This window comes from Mirounga leonina, unplaced genomic scaffold, assembly GCF_011800145.1.
Source record: "Mirounga leonina isolate KUSES-001 unplaced genomic scaffold, KU_Mleo_1.0 Mir_173, whole genome shotgun sequence".
In the NCBI taxonomy this organism is placed as follows: Eukaryota; Metazoa; Chordata; class Mammalia; order Carnivora; family Phocidae; genus Mirounga; species Mirounga leonina.
Window position 1 is genome coordinate 67,149,917 of NW_023270447.1, and position 23,188 is coordinate 67,173,104.

The window sequence follows — 23,188 nt, forward strand, 5'->3', positions numbered from 1 at the left end:
GTATAAATATGTGCCCATTGTAGGCGTTGAGTAAATATTTGCTGAATAAGGGCGCCTGGATGGCTGATTCGGTTAAGCGTCTGCCTTTGTCTCAGGTCCTGATCTCAGGGTCCTGGGATTGAGCCCTGCATCCTGCTCCTTGCTCAGCGGGGAGCCTGCTTCTCCCTCTGTCTCTCTGCAACTCTCACTGCTTTTGCTCTCTATCTCAAATATATAAATAAAATCTTAAAACAATATATATATATTTGCTGAATAAATATCATCCAGTTGGTACTCAGATACCACTGAAAATGTTATTGTTCATTTATATATTGGAAGGGAATTTTATTAACATTTTCTTTAAAGATTTTATTTATTTATTTATTTGAGAGAGAGAGCATGAGTGGAGGGAGGGGCAGAGGGAAAGGAAGTGCAGACTCCCCACTGAGCAGGGAGCATTGCAGGGCTCAATCCCAGGACCCCAGGATCATGACCTGAGCCAAAGTCAGATGCTTAACTGACTTAGCCACCCAGTCAGTTACTTCACCATGCACTATGAAATTAAAGATGAAATCAGCAGGAAGAGATGGAAAAAAAACACACAGAATGGGGGAAAAATCAAGAGGCTTCATTCTAGTTTTATTTAAATGCATGTGTACATTTAAGTTGATCTCCCCCTCACTATACCCCAAGGAGCAGGAAAAGGGCTTATTAGGCTTTTTGCTATGGGTTTGACTCCCCACTTTTGATTATTTATGAGGCTTCTTCAAGCATGGGTTTTGGAGTCACATATATCAGTTCTAATCTGTTCTCTCATGTGTACTAGTTTCTGTGATCTTCACTAAGTCACTTATGTTTGCTGAGCCTCACTTTCTTCATCTGTTATGAAGGAAGGAGTGATCAAATGTGGCAAATTACAAGAACTGAGAATTAACCATTGGTTTAATAAAATATATTTTGAATAAGTGAATGATACCTCCCTGAAAATAGTATTTGATAATGACTTCATCATTAAGAACATGATATTTGAATTTTAAATAGGATTATTTTGAAAATTTTGTAATGGCTTATAGGCATAGTTTGCATGATGCTTATTTAAATTATCCTTATGATTTGATTAATGGGCTATAGAAGAGAAAGTGGTAATAATCGGGCTATTTCTTGCTTGAAATGAATTAGGTGGCATATTTGGTATAGTATGTAAATACCCTAAAATTAACTGTTACTATCCACCCAGATCTCTATTTTGCATATGTGGAGACTGAGGTATGAACCAGCCAAATCTGATATCCTTGGGGAATGTGGCAATGGCAAAGCAGTAGAATGCTGCCCTCCATGGTATGTAATCTTCAGGGCTTTACTACTGCTACTCACTGGCCAAAGTATTCTCAGAGAACCTTTTCTGCCAAGTACTTGGTGAGCCTTTGGTAATTTATTTTTTTATAGGGCTATACTTGTTATTGCTTAGCACCTAAAAAATGGAAATAATGAGTTGGAAAAATATCAGCCAGCTTGGTGTGGTGGTTTTCAAACTCTCTTCCATGAAGCTGCCTTCAGGAAAGTCACCAGGGAAGACCAGTGTGGTGAAACTTTAGCTCTGCTTCATATAGATCAGCACAACTTTTATCTACTTTATATATTGGGATTCCATTTAAGATTTTATTTGAAAAATGGAGCTTCATGGTCCCCTTCCCACCAAAGTTTGGAAACCTGTGGTGTAATTCAAAGAGCCCTGCTTCAGGAAGTTTAGCACCAGCTCTCTTGTGAGGTAGTTGAAAAAACCCTGGGAGGAAGAGAGAATTTGATTGGATAATTTTTATGGTTTCTTCTAGCCCCCAAATAGTATAATTTAAAGATCTGATATCAAGACCATAACCAGACTTGAATTTATTTTTTTCAGGGAAAGGTATAGAACGTGTTGGAAAGAATTTCAGGTATTAGTAATTTTTGGAAGTGACCATGACTGACCCCAACACTCTGACCTGACGTTGAGTGTGGTTCATCTGGCTTACAGTAGGCATGGATAGTGTGGTCTTGTCCTAGAAGAATCCTGGTTGCTTTGAACCTCTAATCTGACCACTAGAGTTATCGTCCTCTTGCCTTTGGTAGCTGGCACAAAGACATCATCTGTTCGTTGTTACCAGTGAGGTCATGTGATGTGGTGAGCAGATGGCCCTGGTGAAACCTTGACTTTGCAGGTCTTGTCCTCTAAACACGACCAACCATTTGTTACATGGGATTAAGATATCACTAACAAAGGGTGATTTCACATGCTTTTTGGCGAATGTGGTTAGCAGGATGTGACATGACACAGCACTCCCTTCTTCCTCCATGTGCCATCTCCCTTGAGGCCTTGTCCCCCCTGCTCACCGCCATCTCACCCGTGCCCAGGCTTGCCTTCCAGCTCACCTGCTCCAGATGGGCGGCACAGTGGGAGGACACTGGCAGAGGCAGATGTGTTTATTTTCCGGAGACAGAGTGTTTTGCTGCCACAGACGGCGGTGCCTTGGAGCAAACGGCGGCCTTTGACGCCGCGGCCGCACAGCCTGGGCATCTTGACAGACAGGGCTGCCTTACTTCTGGAGATGGGGAATTGGGGGGAAAAAAAATCCGGATGTTCATCATGAAACTCACGGAGTTTCGGTGCAAGCAGCAGTTCTTTTAGACCTGGAGAGCAGTTCTTTCGCACCAGACCTCAGTTAGCTAGTCAGCTAACTAGATGGGCCAAGAGTTAATGTCTGTTAATTGTTGTGTTTCCTAGCCTGGATAGGACATACAGTAAAAACTGAAAACACATGGCTACATGTCGATGGATATTCAGTGGTACACGTGTGCATCCCAGGTCACATCTCACAGGAGTCTCTTAGGATTGGGGGTGGCTCATGGCTGCCCCATTGGAGATAGCGCTGTTCTATTTTTAGTGGTCATTTTGATTATCCAACGGCCCAGCAACAGATATGCCTTCAAGTTGAGGTGCCTTAATTAATATGACAACACTCTGTGCGTATAGTGGAGTAAGAATTCTGACAGCTGCCCTTTAAAGCAGTTCGCTTATACAGTCGTTAGGGCTTGACAAGTCCATTAGGAAGACAAAGACTTGGTTGTTGAATCATTATACTTACTCATCTTCTAAGAAAAAATGGCTTAAGAAGATCCTTCTTTGAAAGTTACTGGCTTTATCAGGAATCCAGATAAAGGAAATTTTTTTTTTTTTTTTTTTTTTAAATATGTGCTGTTTTTCCCAGCCCTGGTGCTGATCGAGTTAGGAGTTTGCAGGTGTAAAGTCCTCCTCCCTCCCCTCCCCATCTCTCTCCTGGGGGTTGTATGTGAGAAGGTGTTGCTTTCTCACTCAGAGAGCATATATGTGCTACCCTGTTGGATGCCTGCTGTGAGCAGAGAGAACCCCTGTTCTGGTTGGATGGAATGAGTTTATTGGGTAGCTGGGATTGTGCAACCCCATAATGCCAACTTTTCACTTAAAGCATCTTTCCTACCCACAATGGGGTTGAAGGTAACTGGTCTAAATTCATACTGTTTTGAAACTTGTTACTGAAAATCATGCGATTTCCTATTAAGGCTTGGTTTAAGCCAGGAGCAGCAGAGTACTGTATCTGCTTAGTAAAAACATGCTTTTATTTTGAAAATGTTTACCTTTAGAAGTACAGGTTTACTCTACCTTTTAGGATTGCTTTAAACCTGGCCTGTGTGGGCATTCCCTCACACATATTCACAGATACAAATACACATACACTCTGACATCTTGATGCCTCTTCCCGTGTCCCCCCAACCACCCACAGTCCCTAATGCCTTTATTTTTATTTTTTTAATTTTAATTCCAGTATAGTTAACATACAGTGTTTTATTAGTTTCAGGTATACAATATGTGATTCAACTTGATGTCTTGTTTTGCCCTGGCCCGGGATCATGCAGGCATATGAATTCAGGGGCTGATCCCAAAAATTCTGTAGGGTTTTCCTATACTCTCCCCAAAAACAGTTACTTAAAGCGAAGGACAGTGGGAAGTTTGTTAAGATTTTGTTTATTTGAGAGAGAGAGCAGGCATGAGTGGGGATAGGGGCAGAGGGGGAAGCAGACTCCCCACTGAGCAGGGAGCCCCATGTGGGGCTTGATCCCAGGACCCTGAAATCATGACCTGAACCAAAGGCAGACACTTAACTGACTGAGCTACCCAGGTGCCCCAGACAGTGGGAAGTTTTTGAAGGGGGAAGGAGTTCGCTGTTCTATTTCTTAACGTAGGAAGTAGTTACATGTATACTCATTTTATTCATTAAGCTGTGTGTGTATATTTTATGTAACTTTATATGTATGTGTTACTTCTAAAAAGGTTTAAGCAAATAAAAAGAAGGGTAACAGGGCAAGAAAGCATAAAACATTTTTTGGAAAAGTTGAAGAAAATAAGTTCAGATTTGCCATTGCTTCTGAGTGTAGACCATAGAGCAAATAGGATTAATTAGTTTGGAAAGAAAAAAGGCAGGGAGAGGAAATAATGATCTCTGAATCTTTATAAACTCAAGTAACCTGCCAAAACTCTGCATTGCCTTTCTGATGCCTCCTAATGTGTGCCTTGTTTTATAGCTGAGAAGTTCCACAGGGGCTGATAGTCATTCATTCAGTAAGTCTACAGCCTACATTGTCCTTAGGGCTGGGGAAACAGGTGCAGAGCTCAGTGAGTGCCTTTAGATGGAGAAATTGCACTGCAGAGTGACAAGTGCCACAATGGCCATACAGAGAGATAGGTGCTCTGGGAACAGAACCTAACCTGAGCCTAAAAAGAACCAGCTGTCATTAGGCAAAGGTGAAGCAAAAAGGAAAACCAGAAGCACAGACCAAAGAGGTATGTGAGAGTGTGTTAAGTCAGGCACAGGGGTTTTCTAATGATGTTTGGAGTGGGGACAAATAGTTCTCTGAGCCTCCTACTCCTAATTTTTTAGCTGTTTTAACCATTTGGGTACCGTATATAAATTAGGGCTCTACTGATTGAAAAACAAATATAAATACATATCTCTATATGGTTTTTACTATGTGTTCTACATATGCAAAATCCACACTCTAAATAGTTTGTTAAATATGGCTGAGATTTTTAGGGGAATGGAAGAGATTGAAATTAGAGAGGTAGTCCATGTTATGAAGACTTTGATGAAAAAGCTTTATGCTAAAGCAGTGAGCTTGTTGACTAGGAGGGGGTTAGTATGATCAGGTGGTATTTGGTTAGACCATTGGCTCCTCTTTGATGAACTGTTTGGGGAAAGAAAAGGGAAGCACGGAGACCAATGAGGAGCTTCCATGTCAATTGAAGAGGCAAAAGTAACTTGTGTTGAACTTAGGCTGCTAATGGGGAGCACTATGTTCTAATAGAAGGGCTCCTAAGCACTCTTTTCCCCGGAATTTCCTTAGTATTCTGTATCTGGTTGCTGTGGACATCCAGAAACATACACAATCATATATATAGTCCTAAATAGTCTTTCCCAGCAGACTTATTTATTAACTCAGGAAGGTGAATCAGCGCTGATGTTCAATATCTATATATCTATAGATATTCATGGGCATGCTTAGCATGTACAACCTAATATTTGCCTTGTAGTGTATAAAGCATGGCTTCTGCACTTAAATTTTTGAGAACTGACTTAAAGGTATATGGAATCTTAAATTTTCCCTGGAAACTGCCAGCTCATGAAAAAATTCAAGTGGCCTGGTTGCAGACATGGTGTTGTTGGTTTTACCATTGCATAATCAGCAATTTTATGTTGATGTTATTTGGGAGAAAGCAGTATTTTTGATTAGCAAGTAAAATTAATGTAGAAAACAAATACCGTGTTAACTCGTTGGTATAATAAGGCATCTGTGCCATGTTGCATTTCAACTCATTAAATTTCTAAACTTCTAATTACGATAAGATTACAACTTTAATAGGAGAACTGTTCAAACTTGGGGTTAGTGATGGCTTTAGAGAAGTAAAATTTACAGAAATTTTGGAATTATTGAAGGAGAACTTTAAAATCTAGTTTTGCTAAAAATTGATATATGAACAATGTTTAATTTTTTTGCTCCTAAAATTCAGATTCAATTTGACACTTATTGGGCACCTACTACTTACGAGGCCTTCTTTCAGAAACTTTAACACAGACTAGCACTCTCGATTCCTCACAGCTGTCAGGCAGGCAGTACCATCCCCATATTCAGATGGGGCACTTGCAGCTTCAGGGCCAAATGACTCATCTCAAGTAACAAATGTAAAGTGATAAAGCCGCATTTGATCTCAGGTCTTCATTGCTTTTTTCACAAAAATACATCTCTATCTTCTGACTTACAGCATTTAAAAATCATAGTTTATTCAAATAATAATTTAAAAGGTGTTTGCTTTTAAAGTTTAAAATGTTGGCTGTAATTGCAGTAACATTGCTGAACTTAAGTTCAAGAACTCAGCCATTGTAAGAATTGTTGCCAGTGTGTTGAGCAAAACATTTGACATGAGCAAATCATTATAAAGGAAAGTGAGGACAGTTCTTAGATGATTTCACATCTGCCGGCATCAAACAGGTACACCAAATAGACTTTCAGAGAAGGACCTATGGCGGAGAAAAGAAAAAGGAAAATCTTGGTTAGACAGTCTCATTTTCAAGGTAATGCCTTTATTTTGTCTTGGGCCTCTAAAAATCAGTGGTTTACTTGCTTCTGTATTTCTCAAGTCATTGTGAGAATCTATAAATATGGGCTGCTTTGTTTTTTAGTGCTACAAAGATAAATGTATCTGAAACAGGAGAAAAGGCAAATCAGGCAGTCAGTTTCCTTGTTGTGAGGCTCAGTATAGTATTCTGACCAGTTTAAACTCCTAGTTTTTTTCGGTCAGAGGATTAGGAGGAAACTCCAACTTCCAACTTTATACCTCCTTTTTTTTCCCCCCTGTAAGTGGAAACTGTGGATAACAGAGCTGGTTCCAGCTTGTGATCATAAAAGAAAGTCCAGTTTCTTCTCAGTTCCCCAGAACGTCTCTCTTAAAATTAGCAGTGCACGGTCTTCAAGATCAGCCTTTGCTTCATCTGTCGCCTTCCACTATTGAGCTGCCTCACTCTTGTCACACTGGCTTTCTCCACTTCATGCCCAGTCACTCGCACTCCCCAACCTGCTGTATGTTCTTTCTCGTCTCTCTGCTTTTGCTGACCCTGCCACTTTACCAGTCATTCATGCCTGAATGTACTTTCCTGTGTCCGAATGGCTAACTTTTAATTGCCAGTTAAGACTCATTTCAGGGGCACCTGGGTGGCTCAGTCGTTAAGCGTCTGCCTTCGGCTCGGGTCATGATCCCGGGGTCCTAGGATCGAGCCCCGCATCAGGCTCCCTGTTCGGCCGGAAGCCTGCTTCTCCCTCTCCCATTCCCCCTGCTTGTGTTCCCTCTTTCACTATCTCTGTCAAATAAATAAATAAAATCTTAAAAAAAAAAAAAAAGACTCAGTTCAGCATTTTCCAGGGAAAGTTTCTCTCTACTACTTCCGCCCCCCTACCCCCCCACCCCAAACACATACACACATACGTCACCCTCAACTTCTTTGTGGTCTCATGGCAAGGAATAGCTCTGCCAGCGTCCTGTTGTAATTGTTCACTATCTTTCTTCCACATGTGAACACAGGAATGAGTGTTTGTGGAAGTGAAACCTCCTAACTGGCTGGCTCTTCATTCAGGCTCCTAACTTGGGTTGTACACTCTTTTCTCTTTCCAGCTGCCTCTGACAGGTCAGCTTAAGCTCATGGGATCCAAATTGAGTTTTTTATGTTTGCTCTACCATCTTTCCCCTTATTGAGAGCCTTACTCCTCTTTCTCTCTCATCTTCTATTCTACTAGTTATTAATTCCTATTAATTCTACCTTCTAAATATATCTCATATTCCATTTCTCCCCTGCCATCCCTACTGCTTCTGCAGTGTCCTATGACATGAGAAAGGCTTGGCTCAGCAGGGGAATAGGAGTGGTTTTCACCGGCTCCTCTTTGGTTTACATGAAGTTCATATTCTTTAGGAAGCCAGTGACCGTATCATCCCAGTTCCTCTGCTTCCTGCTGAAATCACCTAATTCACTAGGTATACATGTTCCCATATTCACCAGCACCCATAGTAAATGCTAAGTAACATCTATTGAATGTAAAATAAAGGGGCACCTGCTGGCTTAGTCAGTAGAGCATGCAACTCTTGATCTTGGTGTTGTGAGTTCGAGCCTCATATTGGGTGTAGAGATTACTTTAAAAAGTAAAATCTTGGGGTGCCTGGGTGGCTCAGTTGGTTAAGCGGCTGCCTTCAGCTCAGGTCATGATCCCAGGGTCCTGGGATCAAGTCCCGCATCAGGCTCCCTGCTCAGCGGAGAGCCTGCTTCTCCCTCTCTCTTTGCCTGCCTCTCTGCCTACTTGTGCTCTCTCTGTCTCTCTGTCAAATAAATAAAATCTTTAAAAAAAATAAAATCTTTCAAAAATAATAAAATATAGTCACATTTTAAATGCAAAAGTGAAGTTGTTTGGGGTATCTGCCCATTTTATAATTATCCTATGTTCTGGTCTCAGCTCTTGCAGGATTTGGTTGAAGCCCTTTATAAACTGTGTACATTTATACTTAAGGCATAATTACCATTGTTATTAGAAAAAGAGATTGTTGGGTTTCCTTAAAAAGGACTGTGTTGGAGAGGATTAAAGTCAGAATACACATGACCTATATTGTTTAGGTGCTAGGGATAGCTGTTCTTACCCAGCCCCATCCATAGAGCCACAATCTTTTAGAGCTAGAAAAGGTATATAGGTTGTGAAGACAGGTGGAAGTTCCTGAAATCTCTGAGATTTTTTTAAATAAAGTGTGGATGTAGTAAATATTGCAATTCTAGTATAGGGACAAAGTCCTTTAATTAAAATGGCAAAATTGACATTGAAATTTTAAATTTATTTATTTATTAGAGAGAGAGAGCACAAGCTTGCTGGCAGGGGGCAGGGAGGGGCAGAGGGAGAGAGGGAAAATCTCAAATCAGACTCCCCACTGAGCACGGAGCCTGACGCAGGGACCCTAAGATCATGACTGGAGCCAAAATCAAGAGTCAGACACTCAATTGACTGAGCTACCCAAGTGCCCCGACATTGAAATTTTAAAATTATGCCATCAAACGCATGCAGAGCAGGTAGCTAGTGAATTCTGTTGATTATTGGAAACAAGCTCCTGATTCAGAGTTCAGAGCATCAGTATAAGGAAATGATAACTGATCCATTTTGTTTATTAATGAATTTGTAAAATTGGGCATTGACAAAGCAGTTATGGTATTGGTATCTGCTTATCATCACAGGTATTTATTGAGTACTTACTACATGTTTTATATAGTTTTATACCCTTTGGGGGAGTCATGTGGTCTGACATTATACCTGCCCTTTTAAAACTTAAAATATTATTGGCCATGTAAGATGTGATACATGAAACAGAAAACAATAGGTATTGGTATGCAAAATAGTATAGCCTGAAATATTTGAGTGTGAAACTGACATTTACATACTGAATCATATTTTCACACTAATTTCCATTTTGTGGAGGCAGCATGGTTTCCTAGAAAAGCACACAAGACTTGGAATCAGAAGCCTAAAATTCTGGTCCTGACACTAATTAGCTGCGTGGCTTAGGGCACATCACTGTCCCTTCTTTGAACTTGAGTCCCCACATTTGTTAAACGGGTGTTGGACAAACTAGTTGAGCTTTCTTCTTGTTCTGTAAACTGCATTTTTGTGAAATACTCTCAGTGCCAAAGATGGGATTTTAGGAAGCTTTGACAGTCAACTGGGGTGAAAGAAATAGCACGCACTGTCCCTCCAAAGCCCAGTCTCTGTTCAGTGTATTTAGAAGTCTGTTTACTAAAACACTGTCATCACTAGACAAACTCCTCTGTCCTGTTGGTGGTTCTGCATCTCCTTCCAGATTACTTCAGGAATGGAAGTATGCTTCACACACTGCTTAGTGTTCCAAGGTACAGCACAGTGTAAAAGAAACCGCACCTCCAAAGCACCTCACTCCTAGCGACATCGTCCTATTCAATTAGAGGTGGCAAAGGCTGGCCTGGCTCCAGAGGAAGACTGTCAATTCCTCTCTTTTTCTGTGTCCACGCTCGGCGGGATGCTTCCTCACGCCCACCTCTCTCCCCCTTGCTGTGACTTTGGCTTCCGCCAGATGTCACACCGCTGCTTGTCACCGCCCAGACTCTTGTTGCTGATTTTGTTGTTTCAGTGTATTTATCACAACTGTTCTCTTTAGCTGTAAAATTTATGGAATTTCACACTCTTCTTAATCACTACAGTGTTTCTTTTTCATGAGAGAGGGAATATACAAGGAGTTGTATGTACAGGAGTTGGAAGAGGGGAAACGTTCCACCTAACTTGAGGAAAGTTTATATGTGTATACCATCCAATGCCCAAATACACAAAGTGGAACCGAGCTCAGTTCTACAGGGCACAGGTATTAGGAAGTCCATTTCAATCCCAGGGAGAAGTACACAAGAGATGTGCTTACTGGATAATTTCCTTGGCTTAAATTTTATCCCCTTTTGCAACCAAAAAAGGGGGTGATTTGATTAGTTCTTAGTGGGACATCTTGATATTATCATCTAGTCAGAAGTGTGTTTTTTTTTAAGATTTTATTTATATGAGAGAGAGAGAGCGCACATGAGAGGGAGGAGGGTCAGAGGGCGAAGCAGACTCCCTGCTAAGCAGGGAACCTCATGCGGGACTGGATCCTGGACCCAGGCGCCCCGATTTCTAAACTTTTTTTTTTTAAGATTTTATTTGTTTGACAGAGACACAGCGAGAGAGGGAACACAAGCAGGGGGAGTGGGAGAGGGAGAAGCAGGCTCCCTGCTGAGCAGGGAGCCCAACACAGGGCTCGATCCCAGGTCTCTGGGATCATGACCTGAGCCAAAGGCAAGTCGCTTAACCAACTGAGCCACCCAGGCACCCCTCTAGTCAGATCTGTTAATAATGCAGTCAGATCCTACAAGTGGCCAGTCATGGTGGTGATTATGGTGATAATAACTAATCTGTATCATTACTGCCTAAGAGGCATTTGCATTGGACACTTTACATTTACTGTTATTGTCCCTGTTGTATAGATGAAGAAATCTCAAAATGACTTAAAGCCCTTCACTTTAAAATAACCTTACGTCATGTATGGGGGGGAGAGAGTAAATCTCAAGCAGGCTCCTCGTCCAGTGTGGAGCCTGTCTCTAGGCTCAATCTCACAACCCTGAGATCATGACCTGAGCTGAAATCGAGTCAGACACTTAACTGACTGAGCCATCCAGGCGCCTCTCATGTATTTTTTTTTTTTTTTAGATTTTATTTATTTATTTGAGAGAGAGAGCACAAGCAGGGGCAGGGATGGAGGGAAAACAACAAGTAGACTTAGAGCTGAGCAGGGAGCCCGATGCCGGGCTAGATCCCAGGACCCTGGGATCATGACCTGAGCTGAAATCAAAAGTCGGACACTTAGCTGACTGAACCACCCAGGCGCCCCATCGTGTATTTTTTTTTACGGGAGGAAAAGGTAGCACATTTGTCATTTGTCTAGCATTGCCCACCCCCCGACTTGTAAAAAGAGGCAAAATTTTGGTGGTACCTTGTTTTAGAAGCTAAAATTCATTTTGAGTTACCAGGATGGTTCATTTAAATGTTTTCTTTGTCTATCAATTAGATATACAACTTTAAAACTAAGCATTTTGGTGTTAGCACTGCAGACCATTAATGGTGATCCTTAAGGCTGTTGGGCAGAGAGTGTCTCATCTAAATGTTTGGATTCATTTATTGGTCATCTGGATGTTTAGGTTAGTTCAAAATTGTATATAATATTCAGTCCTAGCCTTTGTTGTGAAGGATGCCTTGACATACAAGATACAGTTCCTTGCCTTGGGGACCTCATAACTTTGTTTCATTACCTAGACTTGCTATCTAAATAATTAGAATGATGGTGACAACCAAAGACTAGATTCTATCATGCACAAAACAAGGATTACTTCATAAAGGATAGAGGTTTCCTAGCAAATCTGTCATGATTGATTAGTGTTCCTATTTCGCCGGAATAATTGGCAGATTCTCACAGGGACTGCTGATCATGGGATAGAATGGAACTGATGAAAAAGTAGCTAGAAAGTGAGGCCTGGCACTCAGGTGGACATATCTATAGCGGCAGAAACAGCATGAAAGTACTTAATAAATAAGTAAATGGTACTTACTCTCCAAGTCTGCATGTAGGTTTTGTTTTTATTTTTTCAGGCTTCCAGAAAATCTCTAGGTCTCCAGGCCTGTGATCAGTCTCAAGATAGGTTAGGGTAGGTTGGCTGTGAAGTGGATATGCTCTAAGTTAAGATGCTTGTGAATGTCTTTGACAGTGAATACAATCACCTTGGGGCCCCTGAAAAGAGTCTGGGAAGGGGAGAGGAGGAAACTGTCATTTACTGCATTTTTCCCATGTGTCAGGCAGTGTGCTAAGCACTTGTTATTAACATCCTTCCAGGTCCCTTTATGAAGCCATATATGAGGAATTATATTTCAGTGCTAGGAGTAGGTGGGCTTCTCCTGAGTACTTGCCCAGTGTATTTCTTGGGCGCTGTGAACTTCATAGGTGATTGTGTTTCTCTAGTGATAAATTTAGCATTTATCGAGTCTTTACTATGTCTTAGGCACTATGCTCATTGTTTATATGCATTATCTCTTTCAATCTTCACTCTAGCTCTTTTGTGTAGGTCTTAGCCTGTTTTTAATGAGAACACTAAAATTCAGAGAAGTTAAGTGACTAGCTTTTCTAAGGCTACGCATTGGTAAGACAGCCAGATTTCGAACTCAAGTCTAACTATATAGTGTAACCCAGCTATTTTTTCCTAAGATGCTTATTTATGCTATTATTCCCCCTTCGTTCTATTCCAAATGCCTGACCTGTATCCTCAATTTTTCTTTAGTTAGCAACCCATGTCTGAAGGGAGGTAGAAAGAGAAGGCCTAGGAGCCTAGCAAAAAGCAACAATGTGTGGGCATTCAGAGAGATGCTGGCAGTCTGTTTGTTTGTTTGTTTATTTACTTATTTATTTATTTAAGATTTTATTTATATATTTTGACAGAGAGAGACAGTGAGAGAGGGAACACAAGCAGGGGGAGTGGGAGAGGGAGAAGCAGGCTCCCCGCTGAGCAAGGAGCCCAACTCGGGGCTCCCTGGGATGATGACCTGAGCCGAAGGGAGACACTTAATGACTGAGCCACCCAGGCACCCCTGGCAGTCTATTTATTTAGACTTGAGTGAATTCTTGGAAGTATCACCTATCACTTTCTGACATTTGTTTAGTGGTTTTCCTCATCTTGTGATACTAGGCATTAGCCACATATAAATTAAAATGTGTAATGCTTTCTGATATGATTATTACCCATCAGCAAATATTTATTGAGCATGTACTATATGCTTGTATAGCATTGAACAAACCATACATAATCCTGCCTTCATGGTACTTATAATTGGCATAAATATTTGAATAGGTGGGTTGTAGTTTACACATAAATATTTCCCTAAACACACCACCAGCAGTCACACATGTATATGCGGTCAGAATAGCACAAAATTGAAGGGCTTGGAATTTGTCTCATTCCAGGAAAGTTATAAGGAATCAAGAATATGAGGGACTGTAACAGTCAAGAAACCCATAACTATGGCTTTATCACTTTGAACACCATGATTCTGAGAGGAGCAGGAGTGACAGTATAGAAGACTTTATTTGAAATTTTAAAAAACTAGTGTGAGCCAGAGATCTTTGATGGAGCATTGTCAGAAGAATTTCAGAAACTGCAAGTTGTTACACAGATGTATTGATTTAATTAGTCTAGATAACACCATTTATTTATGCTTGAGCATCTCACACTTGCAAAAGTTGGTAATTCGAAGTCACACAATAATTTGTGAGTTATCTTCTCTACCACGTGTTGTGGCTTCTGAATACCAACTTTGATGAGTGCGTGTATCAGATGCTTCAGCATAAATAAATGATATTATATAGACCAGTTAAGCAATACAGTTTGTTTTTGAAATTCCATTGATACAGTTTCATGTAAGATCTTTTAAAATCACGTGTTTTAAACACAGTATAGTGTAATGTCATAATATAGGCAAGATCCTCACTGGACAGAACATATCTGGGTTCTGGGTTGCTTAGACTTCTCGGGGTAGCTGAATGGATCCTTAACTTAGCATTACAACTTGATAAAATTGTTCTGGTTGACCATACAGTGGGTATTTTGGCCCGTGAACAAAGAATAGTACGGTTAACCTCTTAGCAAAAAGATGAACTTTTTTTGTGATAGGTAAGAGACTTCATTATGAAATCTCTTGGGGAGGAAAACCAGGTAGAATCCCCATCTCTGCCATCTCTGTCTCCCTCCGCCCCTCGTTCTTCTCTCTGTTTCCTCTTTGCTATTCCACTTTTAACCATAACAACACAAAGGTATTCTATGTCTGCCTGATTTTACAAGTGGTCTACCACTTGAGATTTTGGTCCAGGTGCCCAGACTGAACCTGTTCAGTTTTCACACTTAGAAAAAAATTCTATTAGATAAATATTCTTATCTTTAGCTAATTTAAACAGTTTTGTCTTTGTTGTTTAAAGTAGTAAGCTATTGAAAGGAGACTGGGGTATGGCTAATACACTAGGAAATTTAGGTAGCGTCTTTTCTTTCAGAGTTTCGGATGCTCACCTCTATTATTTTTTCTCACCGTACTCCCTGGAAAATAGAAAGCAAAGGATTAATTAACCCAGTTTTACACATAAGGAAACAGAAGCTTATAGGGGTTAAGTGTCTTGCCTAAGGTCAGAATTACTAAGAATGTAGTTGCAGAACATGGCAAAGAGTTCTGGAGCCTGGCAGAGTAGCACACTGCCCACCAGGAAATGTGTCAGGCAGGTAATTATTTTCTCAGAAGACTTGACTACTGCTAGTCAGTTCTTCCTCCTCTCAGACCATCCACCATCTTATCCCCAAGGCAGAAACTTGTTTGCAGTTTAGGGCTACTCTGTATCTTTAGGAACTGAAATGTTACTAGGACAACTGGCTTGGAGTTCCAAGTAAGTATATAATATTTTCATGTGTTCTTCTCACATTTCTTCAAGCTTCCAAGTGCCCATGTTAATCATTGTTCAAAAATGTGAGATGTCACTTTTAAGACCACTAGCTGTTATTACTCTATGCTCTATAAAAGGGCATGTAAATATATTCAGTTTCATTTAATATGCATTTAATTGAATATATGGGCACATAACCTTGAGCAAGGCCTGCTCACTACCCATTGAGGCAAATGTAAGATGAAAAACACATTTTGCAGTGAAAAAGGAAGCCATGTAAAATGGGAGTCTCCCTCCTGATGCCTAGGGGCCTAGACAGGCTCAGTTTAACATGGTGAACAGCCCAGCTGGTGTCAAAAAAAAAAAGCATCTGTTTGGAGATGAAGACCAAGGCAGACATAGTCAAGGTTCTTTGTAGAAACGTACATGTTTAGATTTGCTGGTGATACAAAGAAGGGATACCTGTTAATCTGTATTTGTCTCATTGATATAAATTACTTTTTAGTTATCTTAGCAGAGCCTTGTTATATGAGAAAAATATTATTAGCATTTCACTTAAAACTACAGTTCTAGCGTATTTATGGACTTCCATTATTACTGTCTGCACTAAAAGTTTAGTGATTTGAGGGGTGCCTGGCTGGCTCAGTTGGGTAGAGCATGCAGCTCTTGATCTAGGGGTTGTGAGTTTGAGCCCCACATTGGGCGTAGAGCCTACTTAAAATTAAAAATTAAAAAAAAAAAAAAGCTTAGTGATTTGACTTCAATTTTTGAGACCTACTATCCTTCAGCACCCCAAGAGTTTTTCTTTAATACTAGGGCATACGGTCTACCACTTGAGATTTTGGTCCAGGTGCCCAGACTGAACCTGTTCATTCTGGAAGATTTGGTTGGGGCTGCTGCTTTCTTTAGTCTATGGCCTGACACTCTCAGAACTGTGTTTGTTGGTTTCAGCAGTTAGGAAAGACAGGAACACCAATGCTCTCTTTGCCTTTGAAATGCTTTTTGTAACAAGTTCTTGTCCATAGGCTTTAAGAAGAAAGCAGGGGTTTTTTTTAATACCTTAAAGTGCTCCCAATGCTCTTCTGTTCAGAGAAAAGAAGCCAATCTCCCTTTACCTCTTACCATACTCTCGGACCTTTAGATTTCTTTCAGTTTTACTTTCATCATGATTTACTTAGCTGCTGCTGTTTTCTTACTCATCAAGAATTGGAATGTTCCCATTTGTCATGGAAGGAGATGTTGGTGTTACTGCTTTGACCGTGTCTTTCTTTTGCAGACCCCGTATCATGTCAACCTCCTCCTGGCTGGTTATGATGAGCATGAGGGTCCAGCACTCTACTACATGGACTACCTGGCAGCCTTGGCCAAAGCCCCTTTTGCAGCCCATGGCTATGGTGCCTTCCTGACTCTCAGTATCCTGGACCGATACTATACACCAAGTAAGTTCTAGCACACTAGGTAGGGAGTAGTAGCAGAGTCCCGTCCTAAGCTGCTTCCTGGTTTTGTACACTACCCCTTGGTGGTCAGGGCTTGAATAGAGGATGGATCCTAGGAAGCACATCCAGGTACCTTGTGGAAGCTGCTCTCCCCTGCAGGTCAGTAGGGTTATTGAAAGGCTAATAAAAGTCCCTTTTTTGCCAGACAAAAGGAGGTACTGCATATGTCCAGAGCTGGGTTTGCTTTTGTTTTGTTTTGTTTTAAAGGGTGTTGGAGTAGTGAGTAAAACTAATTTTTCAGTTTTTTAACTCATTTTTCCCTGCCTGGATGCTTATTAGCATCTCAGCTATAAGGCATGAACAAGTAAACCAAGTGGTCTGTGTTTGTTTTGAGCTTGTGAGGATGAACAGGTCCCCAGCATGACAACTGAGGATTTCTTTGCTTAAATGTTAAAGCTTTTGAAGGCCCCAAGCCTGGGCCCCTCCCTTGGTTCTTATCACCTGATGGCTGTCCCTCCTGTAAGAAGAAGCTGGCTCTCTTCTTGCCAGACGTTAGCTTGGCAGAGCTTCCAGCACAGTAATGCTTTTGTGCTAAGTTCTATCTTCTGACTCCAGTCTCAGCCTTGATTTTCGCCACTGTGAGCCATAGGCACTTGGGGTTTGTCACTTTTGCAGGCTGTAGATGCAACACACATGACCACTTCTCACCTGAAATTCCATTCTTCCCTGTCAGTACAGGAAAAAATCTGGCTTCTCCGCTCTTTTTGGTGCTGCCCTCTCACTCAAGCGTAGCCATACCAGCGTTCTAGGCCACATCCTGAAAAGAATTAGCCTGGCCTCCTAGTGACTGTTTCTTGATTTGGCATCTGTCAGTAGTACAGCTGACTTGCCCACCAAAATCACCACTAACCATCCCTGAAGCCTAACTGCCTAATACGTCATCCCAGTTTGCCATGCTTGTGGACAGTTCCTTTGGCTCCGATTTTATGAGAGTCTCAGCCCTATCCCATGAATTCTCTTTCCATTGTTAAACGGAGACCCAGCTGGGAAAGTGAGGCTAAAACTCAGGCCCTGTCCTCCCTTTCCCTGACTTGCAGCTGGCTAGGGCAGATGGAACTGATTTAAGCCCTGGTCTAAAAGGGGGGGCTGGGGTGTGTGTAGGGGTGAGGGGGATGGGCTATAAAAAAAGAGGCAAGCCGCTGGACTTCTCTAGAGGCAGGCCCTGGCCATGGGAGGCAGAATTCCGTCATGCTTACCCTTCTCTGTAGCAAATCAATTTGCAGTGGCTTGCGGCTGCCAGAGCACTGGGTCTGGGGCACCTTCCACTGCATATGGAATAAGTTTGCTGCAAACTAGAAGGCTAGGCATTTTTTTGCCATTTCCGTTTGTGTGGCATACTGACCTGAAGAAGTTTGAAAGGTAAAACTTGTGGCAGAGAGTTGGACTTAATGGCAAAACGTTGAGTGCGTGGCCTCTGTGTTCTCTTTCAGCTATCTCTCGTGAGAAGGCAGTGGAGCTTCTTAGGAAATGTCTAGAGGAGGTGAGTAGCTCCCACAGGATCTGAAAGGAATGTTTATCTCTGTTTGCCCATATTGTTCCATTCCTCGGTTGTATTTTTTCTGATCTTTGCCAGAAGGTGTAATAAATACCCACTAACCAGATGTGAAGTTGCTACCAGGGACAGAGTTTGGTGGGTAACAAGCTTATTTTTTTTCTCATGGGTTTCCTCCTCATCAATGTCAATTTTACAATTTAGTTATTTTGGCGGGGAGGGGGTTCATCCAGACTAGTGGTTCTCAGGTTTTGGTGTGTATAATCTAGGGAACTGTGGGGCTTTTTTTTTTTTTTTGCTTATTTATTTTTGCTTTTGTTTTTTTTTTTAAGATTTTATTTATTTATTTGACAGAGAGAGACAGTGAGAGAGGGAACACAAGCAGGGGGAGTGGGAGAGGGAGAAGCAGGCCTCCCGCGGAGAAGGGAGCCCGATGTGGGGCTCGATCCCAGGATCCCGGGATCATGACCTGAGCTGAAGGCAGACACTTAACGACTGAGCCACTCAGGCGCCCCTTGCTTTTGTTTTTAAGCAGATTCTTGACTACCCCACTCCCACCTCCACCAGATTCTGATTCATTTGTCCTGGTGTAGAGCCTGAGTATGTAATTAGCAGGGTCAGGTGATTCTGCTGCAGGTGGTAACTGGGCCGTACCTTCAGAACTACTCCTGCCCTAGACTTGATACCTGCTCTGTTCCTGTGCCGCCTGGAGTTGCCATACTGTCTGCTCCCTCTTAGTGCATTAGTCCTGCAGAGAAAGCCTTCCCTGAGAATTCAGGAGGCCATAGAAAGCAACTAGGAAGCTTTATGCAGAAGAGGAGAGTAGCCTTTAGTTTACAAGGCCAGGAGCACGGACCCCACCCATTCCAGTACTACTCCTCTAACAGTCTTTGGGGCCCGTATGGAGGATGAGGAGGAAGAGAAAGCAGCTCCCTTAGGCTTTGTAATTCTTTTGCTGTTTTTGTGGCCTAGGGATGAACTTGAATTTGTGGTCTAGTGAGAGAGTAGTAGGGTGGGAGCAGGTGGGAGCATTGGGCATAATGTCAGTTTGCCTCTTATACAGTCCTGTCATTTTCAGTCCACAGTGCCCCCTTCTTTCTCTTGTTTGCGAATCCTCTTTCCAAAGCAGAAGCTGAGAATAAACTCATGTGCTTTCCTTAACTGTTCAGCTAAGAGGCCATATTAGTCCAGCAGTCCTAAGTGTTACAAGGGGCCGCTAGGGAGGAGCCACTGGCATATCCAGTGCTTTGAGACTTTACTCACCATGGAGCCTAAGGATGATCATTTTACAAACCCACATTCCCTTGTTGTCACCTTTTCTTGATTTTGGGGAGCTTGTTTCTGGACATAGGAGTCATCAGTTAGAGGAGACTCAGGAAATGGAATGGGTTGTTGATGCCCAGTCCTCAGCTATAAAGGAGATGGGAAATATGGGAGGGCGGGCTTAGGCCTGGGCAGGTAGACATCTCTGGGATATGCCCCTGAGGGAGCAAGTAGAGAGCTTTATGCCTTCCATCTGAAGACTAAGTGAGGTGTCCAGGAAGGGTGGCCACAGAAACATAGATTTCCTCCACCTGTGTTCCTCAGTAATCTCTAGCCAGGTTAGCGGGGGCTGTCTGCTTCCATGCACGCAGACCACAGCACTTTTGGAACAGCCTCTCAAGCCGAGAATCTTAAGAGAGTGCAGAGATGTTATTTTAATCACAGGTCGGCTTGGATTGCAGGAGTCAGAAGTAGGGGTTGTTCCAAGAGCAGTTCTGCCAACATCCTTCCCACCATTCCACTAGCTGCACACACCTGGGCCTTATATAATGTCAGGGGGCGTGGGGTGACTGGAGCAAATTCTTGGGAAGTAGGAGTACATTGCTTTGGTCCAAAGCTTATTCCTAGGGCAATCACTCCTTTGTTGGCTTACTACTTTGAGACATTTTAAAAAAGAAGTCTGTGTTTGCCGGACTGATTAGTAGCAGGCTGTGGGGAATAGAGCCTAGACTGGTCTTATTCTTTCATCAGCTGACTGACCAGAGACAAGCTGCAAGCTGCATCTCCCAGTTCTTGCTCACTGCCCTCCGGCCTCCAGCTGCAGTCTGAGTACTGACTGCCCTCAGTAGAATATAAGCTCCACAAAAATAGGGGTTTTTATCTGCTTATATGCCCAGTGCCTCAAAGAGAGCCTGGCCCATAGTTAGTGCTCAAAAAATATTTTTTGACTGATTGTCTTCATGTCTCTCTGCAGCTCCAGAAACGCTTCATCCTGAATCTGCCAACCTTCAGTGTTCGAATCATTGACAAAAATGGCATCCATGACCTGGACAACATTTCCTTCCCTAAACAGGGCTCCTAACCTTATGCCGACCCTCCCACTTGCCAGGAAACTTTTTTGACGGGCTCCTTCATCTTTTTCTACGCTTTTGACGCATCCTTGACAGATGGTTAATTCAGAATAAAGCTGAATCTGGATAAATTGAGCCTCTCTGGTTTGAGTCTCAGTTTACCTAATATCACCTCAGGACGGAAATGTCGAGAGAGGATTATCTGCTTTGGACTTTTTGCCAAGACTGTTTTTCCTTCTGCCCCTTTCCCTTCATTAATGCTCTAATTGCTCTTTAGCAGCTGACAGCCCCACATTGTTTCACTGCCCGGCTTCCTTCCCGTCTGGCTTTTCATATATCTGGCTTGCTAATGTCTCATTCCCCTAAAGCAGTGGTTCTTTTTGCCCCTAAACTTAACATTTTAAAAATTAATTAATTTGAATAGGTGATACGAACAGTAAAAAATGCAAGTGATACAAAATAAAATATTACATAGTAAAAAAATTTACGAAGTAAAAGAAATTACAAAGTAGTTACACAGTAAAAAATACTTCTCCTTTCCCTGTAATTTGATCACCCCTGGGAAGCCAGGGGAAACTTCAGCTACTAATTTCTTATCTATCCTTTAAGATCTAAGTTGTTCTTGTATGAAGCGTGCACATGCATGCACGCACACGCACATATCCCCTCTTAAAAATATTTTTAAATGTTCTGCGTATTGTTTTTTTTCATTTAACACTATACTGGAGATTATTCTATATCAGTGTGTGTGTGTGTGTGTGTATATATATACACACACACGTATATAGCTACCTTATTCTTGTTGACAGTTGTGTAATATTCTGTTAAATTGATGTACTATAGGCAGTTAACCAGATACCTGTTTCACTTCCTAATCTAGCTTTTTGGGAATGAATAATGTAGATGTTTTTTGGTTAGTGCCACTGAAACAGTGGTTCCTAATAATACAGTTTCCTTATACCTCTCACATGGTTCCTAACTGGAGTTTTCTTTTTTTGGGTACATGATCAGGCTGTACTCCCAGATTCTTTTTTTTTTTTTTTTAAAGATTTTATTCATTTATTTGAGAGAGAACACAAGCAGAGGGGGGCCGGGGGGGGTGGCAAAGGAAGAGGGAGAAGCAGACGCCCAGCTGAGCAGGGAGCCCGACACAGGGCTTAATCCCAGGACCCCAGGATCATGACCTAAGCCGAAGGTAGATGCTTAACTGGCTGAGCCACCCAGGCGCCCCTCACTCCCAGATTCTAACTAAGTAGGTTTGGGGCCTAGACATAGGAATATTTTTAAAGCTTCCCAAGTAATTCTTATCTTCAACCATGATAGAGAACCACTGGGTGGAAGTTTCTTTAGAGAGTGGTCCTCAAACTTGAGCCTGGAGGGCTTATTGACACATAGCTTGCTGGGTCCTACCCCTATAACTTCTACGTGTTTGGGGTGTGGCCTGAGATCTTGCATTTCTAACATTTCCAGTTGCTGCTGCTGCTGCTAGTCCAGCAACCAAACTTCAAACCCCTTTTGGTCTTAAACTAAGATAAGGCCTACTTCATCCAGTTCTATGCTACTCTTAATACCAGATACAGATTGGTTTTTTGTTTATCTGAAGTAAAATAACATCTCTCTAAGATGCTATCTACAGATCAGAACATTTGTACTAATAGTATTGTGTTAACATCAGATTAGAATGTCATACACTTTTTGATACACCAATGATAGATGCTTTACACCATAAGAAGGAAATTAATCATTAGATAAATGGGGGGAAGAGATGATTCATATCACCACAGCTGGCTCAACCTCTAGCACCACTTTGAATATGCATGGTTTGGGCTTTTGGCTGGATTCCTGAGTCTCTTTCTAGGGCATCTATTTTTAAAGCTCCACAGGTGATTCTGATGCTTGCCCCAGTTGAGTACCACTATTAAAATAGAGGCTGTCCTGCTTCCTGGCTTTTCCATCTGTGAAATGGTCAAAATTGCATCTATCCCATGGGGGATAGTTATGATGATTCCATGAGGTAATGTAAAGCATTTCAAACAGGGCCTGGCATGCGGTATGTGCTCAGTAAGTATATAATTGTTGGTAAACTTGGTATTTTGTATCCACGCCTCACCAGGAATGAAATGGTTTTCTGCCTCTGAATGTTAAGTGTCCCCAGGGCAGTCTAGGTAAGCCCAGCAGCCCACGCTGATTACCAGTCTCTTTTCTCCAACCCAGATCTCTTTCCTGAGCTCCAGATCAACTTATTCCTAAGTAGCTTACCCTCCAGCCATAGGGACATCAAATATGTCTAAAGCTGAGCTTTCCCATCTGCCCCCTCCAGAACTCCTCTACAGCATTCCATCTTAGATAACAGTCACCTAGCTCCCAAGTACCCAAGCCGGAAACCTAGGCATCTTTTTTTTTTTTTTTTTAAAGGGTATAGCTCCCCAATAATCTCTATACACAATGCAGGGCTTGAACTCATAACCCTGAGATCAAGCATCAGATGCTCTACCAACTGAGCCAGACAGATGCCCTGGCATCATTTATTTTTAATAAACTTAATTTAATGGGTGCCTGGGTGGCTCAGTTGGTTAAGCGTCTGCCTTCGCTCAGGTCATGATCTCAGGGTCCTGGGATCGAGTCCCACATCGGGCTCCCTGCTCCACGGGGAGCCTGCTTCTCCCTCTGCCTCTCTCTCTCTCTGTCTCTCATGAATAAATAAAAAATAAAATAGGGGCACCTGGGTGGCTCAGTCGTTAAGTGTCTGCCTTCGGCTCAGGTCATGATCCCA

At 42.0% G+C, this 23,188-nt stretch overlaps 1 protein-coding gene across 1 annotated transcript in view; it reads left to right on the forward strand.

Annotated features, from left to right (window-relative positions):
• PSMB2 (proteasome 20S subunit beta 2) overlaps window positions 1-20,550 on the forward strand; it is a 33,400-nt gene extending 12,850 nt beyond the window's left edge. The window contains exons 4-6 of the mRNA XM_035019124.1: window positions 16,371-16,533; window positions 18,021-18,070; window positions 20,319-20,550. Coding sequence (XP_034875015.1) covers window positions 16,371-16,533; window positions 18,021-18,070; window positions 20,319-20,426 — 321 coding nt within the window. The 3' untranslated portion in view covers window positions 20,427-20,550. The remainder of the gene's footprint in view (window positions 1-16,370; window positions 16,534-18,020; window positions 18,071-20,318) is intronic.
• The last annotated feature ends 2,638 nt before the right edge of the window (window positions 20,551-23,188 follow it).